Source organism: Mustela erminea, chromosome 5 (assembly GCF_009829155.1).
Source record: "Mustela erminea isolate mMusErm1 chromosome 5, mMusErm1.Pri, whole genome shotgun sequence".
Classification (NCBI taxonomy): domain Eukaryota; kingdom Metazoa; phylum Chordata; class Mammalia; order Carnivora; family Mustelidae; genus Mustela; species Mustela erminea.
Window position 1 is genome coordinate 104740145 of NC_045618.1, and position 16409 is coordinate 104756553.

Sequence of the window (16409 nt, forward strand, 5' to 3'; positions counted from 1 at the left end):
CAGCAAATAATTATGAATTAGTTAAGCATTGTGCTATGTGTGACTCAGAGTTAATTTAGAGATAGAGAGCCTATCCTCAGGTGCTTCTGGGCTACTTGGGGAGATTTGTGAATGCAAACAATAGGTACAATACAGTAATGATAAAAGAGACAAAAAATAAAGGACAGTGGGAATTGAGGAAGGAGACATCTAAGTAGGGAAGTAAATGCAGCTGTATATTTCCACCTGTAAAATGAAAAAAAAAAAAAAGGTGTCAAAGTGTCTGTTTACTGTGGGACGGGACCACAGAAATGGACACTAACAATGTTTGTCCCCACGTGATTTCTTATAATGTTATGAACAGATCAGTTTTATTGTTTATGTGTGTTAACTTACCCCAGCTCCCCCAGACAGCTTTTTTACACTAATGTAAATTCTAAACAGCCCATATGGGAAAGATTTAAATAAACCGGAATGTTTACACATGGTTTTAACCATGTGTAATGGTTAAATGGTTTTTAACTATTAATGGTTTTTAATGGTTTAAGGAGTCAAAAATCACCCTTCATAAATTATATTTATTAACATTTAGAACTTTGAGTTAAAATGTATGTATATTTTTCTGTTTTCAATAGAAAAAAAACATTTGTTTGCATAGGAATTCATGAAGGTGACCCAACCTGGAAAAAGAACTATTCACTGTGGCCTTGGGGCTCTTGTGACAAATTAGTTCCTTCAGAGATTGTATTCAACCCTGAGGAGTGGATTAAACTTACAAGAAATATCTATAACTGGACCGAAGAATATGGAAGGTATGAATGGCAGCTGTGTTTTTCATCAGATCATAGCAGTTTTGTGTGCTTAAAAAACCTACTAAATATTGAGATGCCCATGCACTTTAAAAATTTTTTTAAATTAGTTCTTAATACTGTTATTTGCTGCCTATGCGAATCCTAATAGAGAACATGTATTTCTTGTCTTCATGTTTAAAGAACACTAGGGAGATTGGAGGGCAGGGGGGGTTGTGGCTCCCCGACAATTTGGGGCACAGCATCTTCCACTTCCAGCTCATGACGCCATATTGTCTGTCATCCTCTGTCTTGCACCCTCAAAATGGAAGACATCCATTTTGAGGAGTAGAGCTTTGCAAGATACTCTGTGTCCCATGAGAGTTTGCACAATGCATGAACTTACTCTATTTGTTGTTCTTTAGGAATGGCATGTGACTTCTCTCTGGGGGAGACTGGCCCTTGATGAGTAACTTGTTCTTCACAGTTGTTCGTCATTAGCCTCGTTATGTTTTTTGGGGAATGATCTGTCTTCCTGTAAGCATCTCTACAGAACGGACTCTCTTCCGTGGAAATTGAGTCACCATCGATAGGAATGTGCCTCCCTTGCATATTTTTAAGTTACGAATTATTTAAAGATTTGATAACTATTGCTTATAATTCAGGAACAGTCAAGATGATATGAAAAATGCTACAAAGGGGTTTTGGATCCATTTATGAGCAATCAGACCACGTTGCACCAACTGGAGATGGATAAGGAGGTCTCTATCAAAGCACTCAGTGACCATCATGAGGAAAAGTTAGAAAATAATCTATTCTGGGGCACCTGGCTGGTTCAGTCATTGGGGCATATGACTCTTGATCCCAAGGTTGTGAATTTGAGCCCCATGTTGGATATGGAACTCACTTTTTTAAAAAAAAGAAAGAATATAACCTTTTCTGCAAACAGCTGGCCAAAGGACAAGTACCCAACACCACTTGTTATGTCCATTCCATCAAAAAAGATACATAATAAGAAAGTTTAATTAAGAGAAAGAAAAATTCAGCAGATGGTTTAGCAAGTGTCCAGTGAGCAGCATCCTGGCTCCAGCAATGATGGTAGCAAAGCCAGGAGTCCCTTCTCTCAGGCTTATCGCCCTGCTTCTCAGCTCTTTGGTTCTTGGCTGCATCCGTAGAGCGACCCAGGCCTCGCCCCATCCCTGTTGCCCAGCTAGCACTTCTTAAGGAACAGCTGGCTCTTCCGTGCCTCCAGCCTCTTCCCACTAATCCTTAGTCTGCTCCCATGGGGCTCTGGGGCTCATTATGCAGATTAAGAACACATTTACCAAACTTTCAAATTCCTAGCGATCAGATTTTTCTAGGAGAAGTTTATTATTTCCATCCGTATCAGTACTTCAAGATCCAACCTATTTTATTTGCCCTGTGAAATTATAAAACAAAGATTACATGTCCGTAGCAATAAATGTAGCCAGCAGAAAAATGTCACTGTTTTCTTGTAACTGCAGGTTTGATCCATCTTCTTGGGAATCTGTGGCCAACGAAGAGATGTGGCAAGCAAGGTGACTAGCCCACACTTACGTGTTTGCAGTCTGTTTGGGATTCAGTGGTTAACAAAATAGCATTTGTGAGCATTTTGTTTGAGGCGTGGTGCTGATCGCTGTACGTTCATTATCTCATTTTGCCCTCATAACAACCTATAAAGAGGTTGCTATTATCCCCATTTTACAAAAGGACAAACCAGAGGTTTTACAAAACGGAGGTTTTTGTCCAGAGCCAAATTGCAACATGTGATAGAGTCTGGAACTCCCCTCTGCCTGATTCAGGAACTCTGGGCTGCTCCGAGGCTCTCCTGCCTCAACTAAACCAAAGTATAATTGATTGAGGGGAAGTTGGTAAGGCCCTGAATCCCTGGGTAATATGCTAATTATTTAAGCACTGAGCCAGTACTTCCTAGAGGCCAGACACCATGCCGGGTTTGGAAGCCACACCTGTGAATACAGCAGGGTTCTGACCCTCAAGGAGCTCACAGTCCAGTGGAGCAGACGGACTTGTTGAGTGCTGACATGCTGTTGTTCCTCTATGGAGCCCTTCACAGGGACGTTCTGGATGCGGCTGGTTCCTGTCGTTATTTTAAATATTCAGAATACCAGGGCGCCTGGGTGGTGCAATCAATTAGGCATCTGACTCGTGGTTTCAGCTGGGATGGTGATCTCAGGGTGGTGGGATCGAGCCCCAGGTGGGGTTCCACCCTCAGTAGGGAATCTGGCTCTCTCCCTCTCTGTCTGCCCCTCCCCACCACTATCTCTCTCTCAGATAAGTAAACCTTTTAAGAAATAAATAAAATACTCAAGATATCTAACACTCACAGACTTTGGCCTAAATACAATATTAAAGTCCTCGGCGTCCCTGGGTGGCTCAGTGGTTAAGCCTCTGCCTTTGGCTTAGGTCATGGTCTCAGGGTCCTGGGATCAAGCCCTGCATCGGGCTCTCTGCTCAGCAGGGAGCCTATTCCCCTTGCCTCTCTGCCTACTTGTGATCTCTGTCTGTCAAATAAATAAATAAAATCTTTTTTAAAAAGAATTTTTAAAAATATATTAAAAAAATAAAGTCCTCAGTGGAATACCGACAGGGATATCAAGTACATGGGAAGCATTCCTTCAGCAAAGGAAGGGGGCCCTGTCTGAGCCAGAGACTATGCTTTGCACTGAGGATTGAGTTATGATATAAAGGATTTACATAAGTTTAAAGAGGTTTTTTTTTTTTAAAGTCAAGAAATGGAGCTTCAAAATAGCAATTACAAAAATAGCCATACTGCGGTTTAGGCAGAAGTGTTTTTGGAAAAAGTTGGAAGATGGTCTGTTTGCAAGTGATCAGCCTAGTTATAGGGACAAACACTTGCTTTGAAGAACTGATCAAAGATGCACCGTATGTTTGCACAATGCTTCACTATGACTGAAGGCGGGAAAGCTGGGGAGGAAATCGCATAAAAGAAGAAAGCAGGTCATGATCCAGGCAGGTATTGACTTCATGTGTTTGCCAAAGACAGTTTGGATGAGACACATGGTCCAAGAGTCTGACTGCCTTTGAAGAACGAATCACACATGGCATGGGCCCTTGCGATGGGCACTTGGGGCCGGGCTGACGAACTCAGTGCCCCTGTGCCCCTCTTCCCAGCTGCTCTCCCGTGACAGTGATGTACATCTGGTGGAGAACCGATGTATAATCGTGATGAAGAATTTAAGCTTTTTCCTCAAAGCTTTGGCAAGCATTGTGAATGCCGCATGTTGGCAGCGGGGAAAGAAGTTGTTGTTGGTTCTGAGTAAACGTCTGTGACTATGAGAGGAAAAAGTATTCAGTAAAGGGTTTTGTATATTCTCTATCAGTGGGAAGTCAGACAGATGTAGCTTTAAATGTGAAACTTGACAACAGGGTTTTAATGAAGGTTCCTCTCCCTTCCCAAACCCTGACTCCCAGGATGAAGACGCCGTTCTTCATCTTTAACCTGGCAGAAACTGCGAACATCCCTTCAAGTGTGAAGGCTCAACTCTACACCCACGCGTACAACGTATGTTACACTTTTATATCCCTAAATATGTTTGGAGGGAAGGTGGTGGTGATTGGAATGGAAAGTTTTTAGTAAAGTTTTTTGTCATGTCTAGTTTTATTTGATTTGTAAAGCGGTATAAATGGAAAACTACTCGTATATCACAAATAATGTCTAAAGTAAATGGTGCAGTTGGCCGATGATCCCCCATCCCCAAAGATGTCCGTGTCTTCATCTCCACAACCTGTGAATGGATGGACGGGCTTCCATGACCGAGGGGACTTTGTACATGTGATTAAGGGTCTTGTGGTGGGAAGATGATCCTGGATCGTCCAGGTGGACACAGTGTAATCACATGGCCCTTCTAAGAAGGAGGCGAGAAGGTCTGAGGCAGAAAAGGAGAGGTGATAATACAAGTGGAGGGCGGACGGTAAGATTCGAAGGCACTGGGTGGCTGGCCTGGAAGGTGGAGGAAGGGGCCACAAGTCGGGGAAGGCAGGTAGCTTCTGGAAACTACCAAGGTCAAAGAAATAGATTCTAGAGCTTCGAGAAAGAACACAGCCCTGCTGGTTTTGGAGAAAACAACAACAACAACTTGATTTTACGTATTTTAACTGCCAGAAGTGGAAGATAATACACACATGCTGTTTCAAGCCACTGTGTTGGTGGTGATTTGTTACAACAGCAACAGGAAATACATAGGAAGCAATTGGAACAAGACCCAGCCCCCACCAGACAAGTTCTGACAGGTGGCCCTCCATGCAAGCATCCTGCCCCTCATGGCACTTGAAGCAATAGGTTTGTGGCTGGTTGGGACTTCGTGAGAAAGATAAAGGGTTTTGGAGACTGGCCCTGTGCTGGGACTCTGGCCCCAGGAGGCCAAACTAGCCGTCGAGGATGGGGGTCCTTGCTGTGGGGAACAGGAGGACAGGGCTTGCTGTTCCCCAGTCTTAATGAGTCCCTGCTTTTCTGCGATTCATAGCCCTGGGCTCTTGAGACACCGTCAGAGACTGTCTCGGAGCCTACTGTCTAGCAAACAGATGTCCTGGCAAGGGCCAGTGAGACCCAAGCCCTGGAGCCATGTGTGTGAGCAGCCGAGGTGTCTGTGCTACCTCCAGGCTGCTGTGAGGCTGCCCACCCAGCACCAGTTCGGTGCTCGGTCCAAATTGCACGGTGTCCCGTCAGCATGACTCGTTTGACTCCTAAATATTGTGATCATGGGCTCATTGTTTATTTCTGTCCTCATTTACTCACCGAGCTTTTCTTGAGCGCCTAGCCTGTACCCAGTATGTGGCAAAGATAACCAAGCATTGTCCCTGCTACCCAAGAGGTAGCAGCCTACAGAGGGAGACAAAAGATAGAGTCCTCAGTTACATTCAGTCTTGCAAGGGACACGCAGGGTTTACAGAGGAGCTGTAGGGACAGCAAGCTGTACATGCGTCTCCAGTCCTGGAGAGGGGCTGGTGAGGAAGGGAGGGGAGCCTTCGGAGGAGACGTCCCTGGAGTGTCACCTTGAAAAGGTCAGAAGGAGCTGGCCAGACACACGGCAGGTCAGAGTCGTGAGAGGGTAGGTGAGGGACGACAGTCCACAGGGACAGAGGCAGAACCCTCCGAGGCACCACCCAGGGACAGCAAGGGATGGATTATAGGAGATGACAAGCTAGAGTTCCATCTGGCAATAGCAAGGTCCAGGTTCAAGGCCAGCTCCACCATTAATTGCCAACTCTAAGCTCACCTTTCCAGGCCTCGATTTCTTCTAAAAATAGAAGTGGGCTTTAAGCTTTATCAATTATCTCACGTGTCCTTCTGAGGCCATATCCTATTCATCTCTAATACCCTGTGATTGTGTGAAAAACAAGCAGTATTTAGTGAGGAGAAATCTGAGACTTACTGTTATTTCATATTCTTATCATTGACCCATCCCATGGTCAATGGCTAGGCCATTACTGAAGCTAATTCACAGATATATTTTCCCTTTGGGCCTGTAAACTTTACTCTTTTCAGTGGACACAAATCGGTAGGTCTCTTCTGTGTGTATGTCTCCAGATGTGTGACCTTGTTTGCAAGCCAAATAAGGTCAAATACGTGATGGGTCCACACAAATCCACCTCCTGGCACTGGTGGTTCAAGAACATTCTTCTAGGTGCAGGACATTTTTGTTGTTTTTTATAGTATTCCACTCAATAGCGTATACAGAACTTTAAGTTTGGGGGACCTAAAGTTCAGAAATAGTAGGGGAGCAGGGGATAGCCGTTATCTTTAGGAATACATTTGATAAATGGGTGTCCCCAGTAAATAGAATAGAGTCTGCCAAGATAAATGTCACAGTAACCCATAGAGGAGGAAATATAATTCCACAGGATGAGAAGTGACCAGCTTCTTAAGATACAGCACATGTGGCTTCATGAGCCACCCCAGATAAGTCAATGGTGTGTCAGTAACAGTGTTCTAGAAACGGGCAGTATGATTGTTCCATAGCTAGAGAATATATAACGGGGAACACACGACTGAGCCTCTTGTTCTCTTGAGCCACTGGAACAGTGCTCACTGAAGGGCTGGCCTCTGTTTTGAACTCCAGAACCTTGGTAGGTCTTTGAGCACTCGGGAAGGTAAAGAAGCTGCACAGTTCTGAGCTTGTGCTCTGTGCCGGCCAGTGTGCCGTGCGCTTCACATGCGTCTCTCCCTCTTCGAAGGGACGCTTGGGAAGAGAAGCAACAGTAGAGTCAATAGACCATGAGGAAAGGTAGAAAAATACTGGATATCTGACCAAGAGAATGGAAGAGTGGGAGGCTAGCTTCGTAGCTATGATGTCCATCCAAGTTCAAGGTGACTGTTTCCTTTGTTCTGGAGGGAAAGAAGCGAAGGGGAAAGCTGCTTTAAAAGCCAGCTTAAAGACCAAAGCTTATTAAATACCAAAATGACACATCGAACATGAATTCTGAGATTTTTCCTGTGGATGCAATTTAAAAGTAGGTTAGGTAGGGATGCATTTTCTGCCCTGGAGTGGAAGTTGGGGCAATAGCTAGTATATTGGGTCCCTTTCCACTGAATGACGTGATGGATACCGTTCTAACAGCGGAAGCCCCTGTCCCTGGAGAAAGCATCATTCCTTGTTCCTCGTTCTGTGTGTTCACCGCATCTGTGGCCAACTTCGTGTTCCTGCAGATCCAGCTCCAACTTGTCAAATTCCCAGAAGGCTGTGGAATTTCCAAATAAGCAAGTCTAGTATTCCAATGTGCAGATTTGGATCTACTTTATTTGTTAAATTTTAATGTTTCTCCCGGGAAAACTCAATATCAAAGGCTCAAACTCTGTCCAAATTCCTATGATCTCTGATGTTGCAAAACAAAATTCCTGATTTCTGTGGGCAAAATTTTAACTGTCGAAATTGTAATTATAGGATGCCCTGAAGATTTTTGGTATCTCGCTCTAAGGATGTCTCTTAAATTCTCCTACGCCCAGCCTATTCAATGATGGATTTGTTGGAGCTGGTTTATTGTTGCCATTGTTACTACTGTTGTTTCTAACAAGAGAGAAATTTATGTGAAAAAGAGGGTCAAAATTTAAATTCCTTCCAGTTCTTTTTCTATGCAGTTTTCTAAAGAAAGCTATTTTTTTTTTCCTCCAACAGCTAAATTTAGAGTTTCAACATTTCTGCCTGTTGAGTAAATAGCTTTCCATGAATTAGAGCTAAATCCCTTTCCCAGAACATCTTTCTGGAGGAAGAGCATTTTGTCCTGACACAGTGCGTCTTGGGTTCCCTCTGCAACATCCAAAAAACCCCAGAAGCAGTTTCAGATGAAGCACATTTGCCTCCTGCCACCGTAATAATTACAGTCACATTCTTGCATTTTCTGCATGGCCTGGCAATGATTCGATTTTTACTATAGGCTGCTTGGATTTTTCCTCTTGTATGATTAATTCCTCTGTGTTTTCTGTGTTTTGAGAAAAAGTCAAGGGATAACAATGGCAAACCAACATCTTTGCTGTTTTTCAGCTTTATAAGGAGATCGTCTCTTTACAAAAGGAACACCCAGTGAATTGGCACAAGAACTATGCCATCGCCTGTGAGCGGATGTTACGTCTTCAGGAAAGAGGTGTAGATCCCGAAGTCTTGTTATCGGAAACCATCAGACACTTCCGTCTCTACACCCAGAAAGCGCAGAATGATCCACAGCTGCCTGATCTTTTCGTTGCTCTAAAGCACCTAAGAAAAGAACTGCAAAGTCTGAGAAATAGGAAAAATGTCTAAGGCAGCAGGATGTGAAAAAGTTTCTCATCGTTCAGCTTCCGGAATTCCAAAGTCCAAAAGTTTTTCCTCTAAGAAAAAAAAAAAAAACTAAAAAAATTTTTTACAAATTTAAGACAGTCATCTCCCAGATCTGGTACAAAAATCCTGTTTCGTTGGGTGTTTAAATGATTGTGATGTGCTATGTATGCAAATTCTGTGTACCCCGTGTCAATTAGCATATCAGTGAGAATCTTCCTGAAAACCTTCCTACTTCCTCAGTCTCTCACCTAATGACTTTGCTGGATTAGATGCTAGAAGAGAACGGGCTATTTTCACTTACTTTAAATATCGATTGTGAGTCTTTTATTGGGATCAGTGTTGAAAATTGCTTATTGATTATTGGCATCAATTTTGAAGATTAAATTCATAAAATAGTAATACCAGACCAAAGACACATTTTTTGTTTCCCAAAAGTGATTTTTTTTTTTAAAGAGCTAACTTTGCTCTGCTTCAAGTTAAAAATACTTTTTTTTTTTTTCCTGAGTAGCTATGGTTGTTACATAATCTCACACTTCAAGCTAAACACCAACCCAGTGAACATTCTGAAAAAAGTTGGGAGTTTTATTGTCTTTGACAATTCTCTGAAATGATTAAAAAATAAAGCTAATTTGTTTGCTTTCTTTCGGTTGCATAAAGTGGCAAATAAAAAGGATTTTGTATTTCCTTAGTTAATTTTATATTTATGTTTTACTTCTGTTTGGGCTCGTAAATCCGGGCCCAATAATTAGTAGGCTCCTGCTGCCAAAATGCAAAAAAAAAAAAAAAAGAGAGAGAGAGAAAAAAGGCGGGGATCAGGGGGGCGGGGGATGGGGAAGTGGTTCAATAAATTCATTTCTGTTACAAGCATCTTTTATACATATTACTAAAGAGAACATAGTAAGAAATGCAAATAATAGTTCTTTATTTTATTATGACAGTTAATTAATAGCAACCTGTTTTAATGAATAAAGTCACTCCGAGTCCTTCAGCATTTCCTAAGTAGAGGCCAGAATCTGTAGGGATTCTTTTCCCCCCAATTGTATAGCTCCTAGACTCCAAGCGCTATATAGGCCCTGTATAGAAATGCTCACTAATGAAGAGGGAGGGCTAGAAGCTTGTCTGCATTCAAAGATCACTGGTGAGTCATTCAGCAAGAAAAGGCCCCTTACCAGGAATAGTCACAGTTCCGTGGCATTGTACTAGCAAAAGGGTCTGATCAAAGGTCTCCCGTGGAGCTTGCATGGTTCCCTTTCATACTACGACCATAATTAAAACCACTAATTCTCTTTTAAAATGCTGCAGGATGCCATGTAGGCATCTGTCTGGAGTGTCCTTTGTGATGTCATAAGCTGTTAAGGACCAGTGCCGAGGGCTTTTGAGTGAAATGCCAGTCATGAAGGTGCTTCAAGACAAGGGTGCCTCTCAAAGCTTGACAGGGCCTTGACTGCACAATTCGAGCTGAATTTGCCCCTTGTCAGCTGCCAGTAAATAAATCTCAAAGGGGGAAAAGCTGAAGTTTCATTACCTGATCCATGGGGCTTTGTTGGTTTTGGCATCACACGGGGGAAGCTCTTGCCCCTCCATTCTCTGGATTTGAAGATGTCCATTGGAGCCTGCAGTGCCTGGACAGGGTTCAGAGCGGAACCTTTTGAAGAGTGTCAATAGTTGTAACAGTTCAGCTGTTAGGAAGACAAATAAATGGAGGAGCTCATTAATCCGCTTTTGGCTCTCGGTGCCTTTTGCCCTTTTATCACAGCCTTATTAGGCTCCTACTCATCTTGAACCAGAAAAAAATGAATTGGAGTTGTTGAGTACTAATTGGCAAAGACTTTTCATCATGGGCCAAGAACTTTCACTGACTTGAAAGTAACTTCTCCACAGGGAAGGACCAAAAACCTGGTTTACCTTAAAACAAAAACCTGTTGGATGTGGCGTGGTGGAAAAAATGGACGGAAGCCCTGAGAAATCGTCTAAGTTTATCCGTTTGAAAGAAATCATGTGCGATTCGGATTTCCACTTTTCTTCAAGAGGAAAAGTACGATCAAATTCAAATGAACTTTCCCCGGCCAGGCATTGTTTTTCTCGGTTCAGGAAAGAGATGGCGGGCACCGGTGAGGCCAGAGAGTATCTGGAGATCCGTGGGCATCTGTCCACACGTGGCGTCGGAAGGACCTCACGGAAAGCAACATTGCCTGTTGGTGGCCTTAAGGATGGCAAATGGTGGCCTCTTTCTGAGGATATCTGCCTAGTACGTCTGTGTCTCTGCGGAGGCGCTCTGGACGTCCGTCGGGATGGATGTCCGGTTCCGACTGTGGTCATATGGTGCATAGATTGTTCTGCCCGGTATTTTGTGTGGCAGTGGCTTTGGACCGCTCTCTCTTGAAGAAAGCAATGATATCTATGTGATGGCCCAAAGTAGATAGGGTCATAATTATTCAAATTGCTAAAAACCCTCAGTACCTGCAAAAAACAGCAAGCTGAGCTGAGACTTGGGCACGTCGGGCTTGTTCCCAGATCAACTCTTCTGAAGCATTCTCTCCCTTGTGCGCGGTTAAACAAGTTGCTTTCTATTTCTTGCTCTTCCTTTTCCTTGGCTGGTGCACAAGCACCACAAGACCTGACAGAAGGGGTCTCCTTTAGTCTCACCCCCCCCCATATGGAAGAGCAAGCGAAGGAGGTGACTTCTCATGCAGGATTTGGCCAGGATTCTCCTAGCAATGTCCCCGGAGTGCCACGGGTTGGCAGGACGACAGGAACCCCACAAGGCCAACTTCTGCCTGGACTTTGGCCTGAGAGGCCTTCATGTGCCATTCTTAAGGCCATCAGTAGGCAATCTTGCTTTCTGTGGGAGCCAGCAAAATCGCCTGCCTCTCCTGGCGCTGCGGTGCCCTCCTGTCCAGCCCCGAGGCTGGCGCCCGGCCGAGGGTATGCAGGGCAGGACACAGTGGCTCCGTGCCCTCTAACCGCCCCCACCCCCAGCCCCATGCCCACTGATGAAAGCTGGGCTCCCTTCTTATTGTTGAATCCTCTTTTCTTTGTGTTTTCAGAGGCCCCATTCTTTTAAAAAAAATGCTTTTGTCCTATGACCCATAATAAAGCCAAAATAGAAGGGCATCAATTTCTAGTGTACTTTCTTGAGATCATCTAATAGTGTGAAGTGTTATCTCTGTCCATCTTCCTAGTATTTCCTAATGATAGAACCATTGTTTCCTTAGCCTTTGTGATATCTAAATAAAGCCCATTTTGATTGAGTGTTACAATGATTTTTTGATATCCAGCTGATTTCTTCAAGTCATCAGGCTAGGACCTATGAAGACTGGTTTTTTAATTTATATTTTAAAAGTTAAACAATAGTTAATCATAGTTCCCTTGGAATTTAGAAATGTTAATACTTTTAGTATTCAGAAAGAAGAGTTTTAATACCAGAGGTTGAAGAAAAAATGGATCCTGTTACAGCAAATCCTTTTACTCTGTTTTAATGCTAGTATATTTTGTAAATGCACCAACATAGAGTATTAATTGTCTTCTCAGTGGCTCCAAGTCCTGTGGTTAGGTGAAGAAAAGAAATTGCAGCCCAGGAAAAGATTCACACTGCTTTATTCATCCTCCTATTTTGTTGTGGATGCAGAATCATTCTAGAGCTTATACTCACAAACAAATAAGGAACGTTTCCAGGGATTCTGGGAACATCTAAAGGCCAAGATCTTGGCACAGTGTTACCGAGCAAACAGGGAGCTACAGCTTTAGCAGCGATCATATTCGATGAAGACGTCATTGTCAGTACCCTCGAAAGGTCTGTTTGATTTGGATCAGCAAAGGACAGTGCAAAAAAAGCCTCAGGAATAACACAATGTGCTTACCTGGATATAGGAAAGCAAACTAATAGGAATATATCTTGAGAAAGGGATTTTTCTGAAAAAAATTCTGATTTTCTCTTCAACACTGTAATGTACATCTGGTGGAAAGGGTATATACGGAAAGGTTAGCTTAGGTCATAGTGCAAAAAGAAAAAAGTTGGGGGTGGAGAGGTGCGTAGAGGTTCCCAAACTATAGATAATAAAAATAATAAAAAATAAAAAATATTGCGGAATACCACAGTTATTGACCTATAAATGGAAATTTCTGGATCTTTTCCTCAGATCCCAGGTGTTACTGGTTAGGGTTAATTTTCAGTGACATAGGTATTGTGGTGATTTCAGAAAAGTCGAGTTGATAAGGTAGAGAAACTTGCAAGATGCGGATCAAACACAAAGGCCGATAACTGGCCCGAGTTTCCATCCCAGGGATGGAGCTTCTCCAGCTCCCCAGTAGTCTTGCCTTGTCCATAATTGCTATGAGGTGAGGAGGATGTTAAATAACATTCTAATGAAAGGTAAATAGAAATCCAAATCTGAGATTTAACCTTCTCATAACTTCAACTGTTGTAAACCTGTATCAGTAATACCAGGGGACAGAAATATAATAGGTGGAGTAGAATCTCTATATATTCTAGATTACAAACTGATAAATGGATATTATGTCCTGTTTTTGAAAATATGCACACCACAATCATCATCTATGTAGAAGTGTTACCTAAAAAGAGGTAATTTTGTAATGGAACCTGGTAAAGAAGATATTTTGAGATTTTTCTCATCTCAGTGAAATAATCCCAGGATGGTGGAACCATTGGAAATACCCATCCTACCTGTGCTTGTTGCTTGTTATGGGAAAGTGCAAGCCACTGAACCCAAAAGAGAACACTGCTTGGGAAGTGAGACCCCGTTTTCTCATCGTGGGCTAATGGCGGGATGGGACCTACATGGGTCACCTGGTACCCTAGATCCTTGAGTACTGTTCGAGACCCAAGAAATCCCAGGGATACCCTGGCATGCCAAGATGCGAACTCAAACACTGCAACAGAGGGCCGTCTGGGATCTGAGGACAGGGTAAAAGATGCAAGGACTAGAATCTTCTTGCAGTATCGCCCCTCAAAATAGGTTCTGGAAGTGGAAGGAAAACATTATATAACTCTACCTTTTATTAACAGTGCTTTTAAAAGTTACTATACAAAAAGCAAAGGCTCTTTTAAAATACTCGAGCGAGGGTGCCTGGATGGCTGGCTCAGTTGGTTAATCATCGGACTTCAGCTCAGGTCATGATCTGGGGGTGGAGGGATTGAGCCCCGCATTGGGCTCCCTGCTCGGTGGGGAGTCTGCTTGTCCCTCTGACTTACCCCACACTTGTGCTCTCTCACCCTCTCTCAAATAAATAAATAAATAAACTCTTTAAAAAAAAATACTCTTAGCAAAAGCTACAGAAACTTTAAAAGGAGTTGTTTATCAATGGAAGATGATTCACTTATCAAAACACCAGGGTTCGTTCCTATGACTGAAGAGTTAAAATTGACAGTCTAACAGGTGAGAGGAAGTTTCAGAAAGTTTTGTTTATAAAAGAATGAAAACCCAAAGTTCAACTATGCAGCGCTTAAAACGGGAAAGTTCACTGATGGAAAGCACTTGTACTTAGCAGTTGTTTTTAGTACTGCATCATAATTTGTTTGCTACAGTTAGAATACATTCCTCCAATATTTCTTCCGCTGTGTATCTACCTAGTGTTTATGTTTTTCTTTCAGTGATCAGAATTTATTTTTTAAGATTTTTAAAAATCTATTTACTTGAGAGGGAGGGAGCAGGAGACAGCACAGAGGGAGAGGGAGAAGCAGATTCCCCATTGAGCGGGCTGCCCCACACTATAGGGAACTCGATGGATCCCAGGTCTCCAGGATCACCACCTGAGCCGAAGGCAGACACTTACCCCACTGAGCCACCCAAGAGCCCCTCAGTGACTAGAATTCTACCCCGTCACCTGCATTCCCCTTGAGGCCATTCCTCAGCATACAGAGCTATGCCTGGTTATGGTGTTTGTCAGCCTGGGTCATGGCGTCAATTTAGTGGAAACTGGGACCATCTTTTTCTTAATGAAATAGAATAAAACTATGATGATGCATGCAAGGTAACAAGGGTCCGTGTTCCTTCATGAAACTTATAGTTTCATTCCTTACATATGGGTGTGTGGTTACATGTGTAATAGATGTATCAGGCTATGTATTGAGAGTGTGTGTGTGTTTGTGTGTGTGTGTGTAAAAAGCACTTGCATATACATATATAAATGTATGTGAACTAGGTCATAATATAAAATGTATTTGTTATTGTGGTTCACAGAAAAGAATACCTCGGAAAGCCACTGGCTGAGGGGGATTTATCCAACTTTGTTGGACGTGAATGCCAAAAAGTTATTAAGGGATCATCTAGTATAACCAGCACGGCAAATTCAGTTTCGTGAATGAGGAAACGAGCCTGCACTCAGTAAGCGACTTGACTGACTTCACACAGCCAGGTTGTAGCAGAGCTGGGGCCAGAGCATGAACTGTTTGGCTCAGTAAATGTGATTTCCATCACAGCTAAATAAAACCAGCTACACTGCACTGTCCACTTTGTGTCACGTTAAAGATCCCAAATAATGCGACCATATGAAAATGATGATAGACTTTTCTAGACGTTAATGGTATCTAAAACTGAGAACTATGTTGTAGGATATTGTTTAAAAGTCCATACACTGACCTGCTTTCTTCCCCTTCTCCAAAGCTCTGGGATATGATTTCTTTTTTTTTTTTTTCCCTCCCCTTTTAGACAGAGCCTGTGTCCTTAGCCTTTGGCAGAGAATTTTCCTACCCATTCTGGGTTTAGGAACATGTATCCAAATTAAAACACTGTAAGTGTGATAAGAAAATGTCACTTTGAAATCTTGGAGCTTGTTAGCATAGGTTATATTCCAGCTGAATCAACTACTGGAAGTTCCATTCGAAAAATGTTGCACTCATTTATATATTCCTTAACCCTTCTGAGCAGGGTTCATAACATAATAGTATTTCTGTGTTTTGCAGAAGGAAATGTGTCCCAGCTCCACTGGAATGTTCACTGAGTTGGGGAATTCGACTTCTGTTCCCAGAAACCAAGGCCATCTAGAGCTAGTGTTCATGATCCTTCTGTTTGCTTCAGCCACTCTATTAAATTTTTTTTAAGTGTCCAAAAAGGCAGATTCCTCTTCAGAGACCTAAATGTCTGGTTTCCTAGTTGTGAACATTACCAATCTAGTGTTTAGGTAATAGTGATTTCTTTCCACATTTGGCTCTTGAGTCATATGCGTGATTTGTAAAAAAAATATAGAACAGTGGTAATATCAATAAGTATGATGGTTGTTGATAAAGCAACTAATTCCAGTTAGTAGCCATTGAATGGCTTCCATGATCTGAAATCCCCCTAAATGTCCTATGTTTCCTGGCAGAGTTGGAAGTAGTTTGACCCTTCATCTTTGGGAAGCAAGTATGTCTGGTGTAATCCTTGAGACAAAGACCACACGAGCCACACAGCAGAACTCTGGGCTAAAGGTAAAGGAGATCTATTTCGCAGGGTTAGCATTTATGTGACAGTACTTTTCTCCTCCTCCACATCCCCCGTGGACAGTCAGCTGATCTCAGGTCCTGAACCTGTTGACTGTTACGAGCCAATAACAAGGTGATGTGTGAACAAAGTAGAATGTTTGAACCTACGGAAGAATCAAGCAAAACTAGAACCTGGTTTTAGAGTGATTTCTTGAAATTTTAGTAAGATGGAGATTCCATGCTCCTTTTTTATTATAGTGCAGGACTGTTACAGGATTAAAGAAATACCCTAACAAAAACCTTCATCTCATCCCTGAAAGTGCCCATCACAGAGCGCAGTCTCCCGCAGGAACTCACAACGCCCCCCCCCCGCCCCCCCCCCCCCCCCCCCCCCGCGAAGGGCAGGGC

The 16409-nt window shown here is 42.8% G+C and overlaps 1 protein-coding gene across 2 annotated transcripts in view; it reads left to right on the forward strand.

Annotated features, from left to right (window-relative positions):
* Positions 1 to 11685, forward strand: part of TMEM260 (transmembrane protein 260) — a 71411-nt gene extending 59726 nt beyond the window's left edge. For both annotated transcript variants that reach the window (XM_032344306.1, XM_032344307.1), the window contains 4 exons: positions 615 to 791; positions 2273 to 2326; positions 4242 to 4332; positions 8309 to 11685. In XM_032344306.1, the coding sequence (XP_032200197.1) occupies positions 615 to 791; positions 2273 to 2326; positions 4242 to 4332; positions 8309 to 8563 (577 nt within the window). In that variant the 3' untranslated portion in view covers positions 8564 to 11685. The remainder of the gene's footprint in view (positions 1 to 614; positions 792 to 2272; positions 2327 to 4241; positions 4333 to 8308) is intronic.
* The last annotated feature ends 4724 nt before the right edge of the window (positions 11686 to 16409 follow it).